This window comes from Bos taurus, chromosome 10, assembly GCF_002263795.3.
Source record: "Bos taurus isolate L1 Dominette 01449 registration number 42190680 breed Hereford chromosome 10, ARS-UCD2.0, whole genome shotgun sequence".
NCBI classification, from domain to species: domain Eukaryota; kingdom Metazoa; phylum Chordata; class Mammalia; order Artiodactyla; family Bovidae; genus Bos; species Bos taurus.
This window is the reverse complement of record NC_037337.1, coordinates 25,533,994-25,540,381: the sequence shown is the minus strand read 5'-3', so window position 1 is coordinate 25,540,381 and position 6,388 is coordinate 25,533,994. Positions and strand designations below refer to the sequence as shown.

Below are 6,388 nucleotides of genomic sequence, written 5' to 3'. Positions count from 1 at the left end.
AGATTCTTTACCGACTAAGTCACCAAGGAAGATTGGATATTATAACAATTGTAATTAAATTGATCTTATACTCTACATACCATGATAATAAATAAGCAACCCAGATAGAAATTCAGAGTCACTTCTGTTAGTTCCACTCCTATAGCATTAAGGCTAAATTACTGTTCATATTTTTTTTTTTTCCCCAAAAGGTCCTTTGGAAGCTTATCGGATGGATGCTCTAAACCAAACAAGAGTGACTCAATTTGTCTTCTTGGGACTCACTGATAACTGGGTACTGGAGATATTATTTTTCATGGCATTCTCAGTCATGTATGTGCTAACCCTTTTGGGGAACATTCTGATCATGGTTACCATAGTCTTTACTCCACGTCTTCATATCCCCATGTATTTCTTCCTGAGCAATCTGTCCTTTATTGACATCTGCCACTCATCTGTCACAGTGCCCAAGATGCTGGAGGGTTTGCTTTTGGAGAGGAAGACCATTTCCTTTGACAATTGCATTGCACAGCTCTTCTTCCTACATCTGTTTGCCTGTGCTGAGATCTTTCTGCTGACCGTTATGGCCTATGATCGTTATGTAGCCATCTGTGTGCCATTACACTACCCCAATGTGATGGACATGAGGGTCTGCGTACAGCTTGTCTTTGCTCTCTGGTTGGGGGGTACCATTCACTCACTGGTGCAGACCTTCTTGACCATTCGCCTACCTTACTGTGGCCCTAATGTAATTGATAGCTACTTCTGTGATGTTCCTCCTGTCATCAAGCTGGCCTGCACAGATACATATCTCACAGGAATGCTGATTGTGTCCAATAGTGGAACCATCTCCCTCTTCTGTTTTCTGGCTTTGGTCACCTCCTACATGGTCATCTTGGTTTCTCTTAGAAAACAGTCAGCTGAAGGGCGCAGGAAAGCCCTGTCTACCTGCTCAGCCCACTTCATGGTGGTTGCCCTCTTCTTTGGGCCATGTATCTTCCTCTACACTCACCCAGACACCAACTTCTCCAGTGACAAGGTGGTATCTGTCTTCTACACGATGGTCACCCCTGTGCTGAATCCCCTCATTTACACCTTGAGGAATGAGGAAGTAAAAAATGCCATGAAGCGTCTCCGACAGAGGCAAGTTTTTTCCATGAAATCGTGTACATGATGGACATGGAATTATAGATATTATTTTGGTCATATCTCTAATGAGTGACTAAGAGTAAGAAATCTAAGTTATTAGGTGAAATGACCTGGAGAGTCATTTCAGGCCAGACTTCTGAACTAAAGAGGGGGACTTATCAACTATTGCTTAAATAAAGGAAAAGATACCTGTTGTAACATGTAAGGGAAAAGGATTGGGACAAGTTTAAAGAAAACTTCTAGTTTCACCAGTAAAAGAACACACAGACTTTGGGGGCATAGTCTTAGTTTCAGGAACATGTAGAGTTCTGAGAGAACCTATTTTTTTGATTTGTACAGTTCTGTAGGTTATTACCTCTGGGAAGCTGTACATTATACCTGTGTTTTATACATTATAGGGATCCTACTTTCAAATGTATTTTCAAGATGTTTATTTAAGCTTTATATGGTATTTATTGGTTTCCATGGTTGCTCAGAGATAAAGAATCCATTTGCCAATGCAGGGAGATGTGAGTTCAATCCCTGGGTTGGGAAGATTCGCTTGAGAAGGGAATGGCAATCCACTCCAGAATTCTTGCCTGGGAAATTCCATGGGCAGAGGAGGTCCATGGGTCTCAAAGAGTTGGACATGACTTAGCAGTTAAAACTATAACAGCAACATATTTATATTGAATTAAACTTTGGCACTTTGAGAGTAATTCTCTTATTTATCTCTACACACAGTCTGTACTTTTGGTAGTACTTTATTTTTTACAAAATCAAGGTGGAGATCTATTGGAACTTACTTTAAAATAAACTTTGTTAAGGTAGAAATTAATTACATAAAAGGTACTCATTTAAATTGTACAGTTTGATAAAATGTGACAAAGGTTCACTTATGCAACTATCTCCCTAGTCAAGATATAGAACATTTCTATCACCCCCCCAAAATTTCTTCAGAACCTTCCCAGCCAATAATCTTATCCCCACCCAAGCACCCAAGCATCTGATTTTTTCTTGCTGTAAACTAAATTTGTCTTTCCTAGAGTTTCATGTAAATTGAATCATACACTATGTACAATTTTATGCTTGACTTCTTTGCTCTGTTGGGATAAACTGTATATAGTCATAATGCATTATTTTTTTAAAAACATTACTGATTGTTGTTTTCACATATTGCTATTATGTGAAGAATGTTTGAATCTACATTGTGGTGGTTATTGGTCTGAAACTGTTCCTTTTCTATTTTATAAAAATGTGATTTATGGTAGCTTTTAATATCAAAATATAAAAAATAGTAATGTTCAATAAAAGAGAAATCAGAATTTATAAGAATTAGAGTAATTACATGTACCAGGAAATAGTGATGAGTTAGTTATTACAATTAAATACTAAATTTAGTTAGAGCTTTTTGGAATTTGTGACAAAGGAAAGAAGAAAGTGTTACAGGTGATGTGGTAAACAAAGTGAGAGTCCCCCAAAGATGTTTGCATCCAGTCTCTGGAACCTGTTAATATTTCAGGTTGAACAGCAAACAGAGATTAAGGTTTGCTAGTCAGTTGACTTTGAGATAGAAATAGTAGCCTAGATTATCCAGGTAGACCTAATGTAATCCCAAATGTTCTTAAAGATAGAAGAGGGAAACAAAGGAGAATCAGAGGGAGATATGACTACAAAAGTCAGAGAGATTCGATATTGCTGGCTTTAAAGACAGAGAAGGGGGTTACTAACAGGAATCTGGGTGGTCTCTAGAAACTGAAAAAGGGAAGGAAATGGATTCTCTTCTATTGCCTTCAGAAAATAATTCAGCCAAACTTTCAGTTGTAAGATAAATAAGTTCTGGGGATTTAATGTATAGTACGATAACAATAGTTGATAATACTCTATTGTATACTTGAAAATTGTTGAGAGAGCAGATCCTAAGTATCCTCACCAGACAGACAGACAGATGCACAGTAACTGTGTGAGGTGATGGATGTGTTAATTAGAATTGATTGTGGTAATAATGAAATTATCATGTTGTACACTTTAAATATATTCAATTTTTGTCAATTCAGTTGAGGTCAGTCACTCAGTCGTGTCTGACTCTTTGCGACCCCATGAATCACAGCACACGAGGCCTCCCTGTCCATCACCAACTCCCGGAGTTCACTCAAACTCACGTCCATCGAGTTGGTGATGTCATCCAGCCATCTCATCCTCTGTCGTCCCCTTCTCCTCCTGCCCCCAATCCCTGCCAGCATCAGAGTCTTTTCCAATGAGTCAACTCTTCGCATGAGGCGGCCAAAGGACTGGAGTTTCAGCTTTAGCATCATTCCTTCCAAAGAAATCCCAGGGCTGATCTCCTTCAGAATGGACTGGTTGGATCTCCTTGCAGTCCAAGGGACTCTCAAGAGTCTTCTCCAACACCACAGTTCAAAAGCATCAATTCTTCAGTGCTCAGCTCTCTTCACAGTCCAACTCTCACATCCATACATGACAACAGGAAAAACCATAGCCTTGACTAGATGGACCTTTGTTGGCAAAGTAATGTCTCTGCTTTTGAATATGCTATCTAGGTTGGTCATAACTTTTCTTCCAAGGAGTAAGCGTCTTTTAATTTCATGGCTACAGTCACCATCTGCAGTGATTTTGAAGCCCCAAAAGAAAAAGTCTGACACTGTTTCCACTGTTTCCCCATCTATTTCCCATGAAGTGATGGGACCAGATGCCTTGATGTTAGTTTTCTGAATGTTGAGCTTGAAGCCAACTTCTTCACTCTCCTCTTTCACTTTCATCAAGAGGCTTTTTAGTTCCTCTTCACTTTCTGCCATAAGGGTGGTGTCCACATTGGTCTTTTATTTCTTGGAACAGGCCAAGTTCTTTCTAAACATAGATCTTTACATCTGCCATTTCCTGTGCCTAGAAAGTTCATCACCTTTCTTTTCTCGTGGTTGGCTCTTTTTTCATCTTTCAGATCTTAGCGTAAATGGCATTTCCTCAGAGAGGCCCTTCTTAACTAAGCAATCTAGAGACCGTCTCTTCTATAACTCTCTAACATCATTGTCTTTCATGGCATTTGTCATGATCTGTAATTGAAATTTGCTTATATTTTGTTTTCTTTTTTAAAAAACCTTTTTATTTTGTATTGGAGTATAGCTGATTAACAGACAATGTTGTGATAGTTTGAGGTGAACACTAAGGGACTCAGCAATACATATGCATGTATCCATTCTTCCCCAAATTCTCTTCCCACATATTTTTGTCTTCTATTCTCACTAAACTCTAAACAGCGTAAAAGGAGGACTATGTATTTTATTTATGATTACTAACCTAGTACTTAGCACATAATAGACGCTCAGTAAATATTTGTCAGATGAATGGATAATAAGATATCCCCACTGTATTGTCTTGGAAGAGTTTTTGCTGAACACTTGAGGATATCAACTTCAGTGGTTCAAAGTCTTCCTTCTGCATTACTGAAGTCATTTGCAAACTTACTTTGTCTGCTTTACCAGTGTTTGCAAAGCTATTGAGGCAAGTGTCTGAGTGAATGATGTTGGCAAGTGCTGCCCAGAAATCTGAACATTTGTTTAGACTTTGGTTATCACCCTAACACAAAAGCAGGGATAGGAACCATGATGTAAGGAAAATAACATGTTTGTGTTGATACATTTGGCTTAACATCCTACCTTCATCATTTCCTAGCTGGGTGACCTTGGGCATGCTGTTTGCTTTTTTGAGCTTTGGCTTCTTCATGTGTAAACAAGCTTATACATACCTCACAGGGTTGTTGTGAGAATTAAGTAATTGCGCAGTGCCTAGAACAATTTCCAGCCTGTGGAAGATATTAAAAATCATAGTAATTGCTATGATTGTCAGATATTGGACTGGAATATAGTTTCACAAATCATATAGATTGATAAATGTGGCTTGTAACATATCTTTGCTAGGCATTTCTTTAATTTGGAACACCAAGCACCATAAGGGCTTAGACATTTTCATTTTTTTTCTCTTCCCTTCACCCTCCCCATTAACTTGTTCAAGGCATTTTTCATGTCTTCATTCCGAAGGGTGTAGATGATAGGGTTCAGCAGGGGTGTGACAGCGGTGAAAAACACAGACACCACCTTGTCCTCTGGGAGGCTGGTGGATGGACGGGAATAGATGAAGATGCAGTGTCCCAGAAAGAGTGTGACCATGGTGAGGTGGGCTGCACAGGTGGACAGGGCCTTCCGCCGGCCTTCTGAGATCTGCTGCCTCAGACTCACCAGGATGACTGCGTAGGACACCACAAGGACCACAAAACAGACCACGGAGATCAGCCCACTGTTGGAGACGATGAGAATCTCAATGATGTGGGTATCAGTGCAGGCCAGTTTGATCACCTGAGGCACATCACAGAAGAAGTTGTCAATCTCATCAGGATCACAGTAGGGCAGCTTGATGGTGAGCGAGGTCAGCGCTATGGAGTGGATAGTACCCCCTGTCCAGAGGGCCACAGCCAGCAGCACACACACTTTCCAGCTCATCACTGTCATGTACTGCAGGGGCTTGCAAATAGCCACATACCGATCATAAGCCATGACAGTGAGGAGAAAGATCTCTGTGCAGGCGAAGAGGTGCAGGAAGAACATCTGAGTTACACAGGCATCAAAGGAGATGAGCTTCTCCTCTGACCAGGTGTCTATCAGCATCTTGGGGACAGTGACGGTGGAGTGGCACACATCGATAAAGGATAGGTTGCTGAGAAAGAAATACATGGGGGTATGGAGATGATGGTCATCGATAATAGTTATGACGATGAGGATGTTTCCAATCAGTGTCAGGACATAGAAAACAAGGAACATGGCAAATGCAGCCATCTGCACATTCTGATTGATAGATAAACCTCTGAGCCGAAAACATGTCACTACAGTTGTTTGATTGAGTAGAACAGCCTCTTCCATTCTCACCGTTGGACACTCCTGTCGAAAATTAGAAAAAAAAACCCACTTAATATCTGCATCACTCATTTGGCCACTTAGGTTCTTCTGTGTTTATGACTTCTCTCCATCTAGAATTTCTAGTGAAGTATCTCATTTTAAAATCCCCATTCAGCATCTTAAATCATGCTGGACACATAGCAGTTGCTAAACACACACTTTTGGAACAAAAGAATAGAAAAAATTGATTCACTAAGAGATGTAAAACAATCTTGGGCAGGGAGAAATCAAATAACTTATTTCTCCCTTATTGTATAAAATATCAGTGTTTAGCTTTAGGTTACAGATTTTTATAGGAGAAGAAATGAAGGTTCTTC

The 6,388-nt window shown here is 39.9% G+C and overlaps 2 protein-coding genes across 2 annotated transcripts; one reads left to right on the top strand and one right to left on the bottom strand.

Moving 5' to 3' along the window:
* Positions 1-211: 211 nt before the first annotated feature.
* OR4E2 (olfactory receptor family 4 subfamily E member 2) lies at positions 212-1,153 on the top strand. The gene has a single exon (NM_001389921.1). The coding sequence runs from the start codon at positions 212-214 to the stop codon at positions 1,151-1,153; it is 942 nt and encodes a 313-aa protein (NP_001376850.1).
* Positions 1,154-5,087: 3,934 nt separating this feature from the next.
* On the bottom strand, positions 5,088-6,164 carry OR4E1 (olfactory receptor family 4 subfamily E member 1). The gene has a single exon (XM_002690727.4). It carries the CDS (start codon positions 6,099-6,101, stop codon positions 5,088-5,090), a length of 1,014 nt encoding a protein of 337 aa, XP_002690773.2. The 5' UTR covers positions 6,102-6,164.
* Positions 6,165-6,388: the final 224 nt, after the last annotated feature.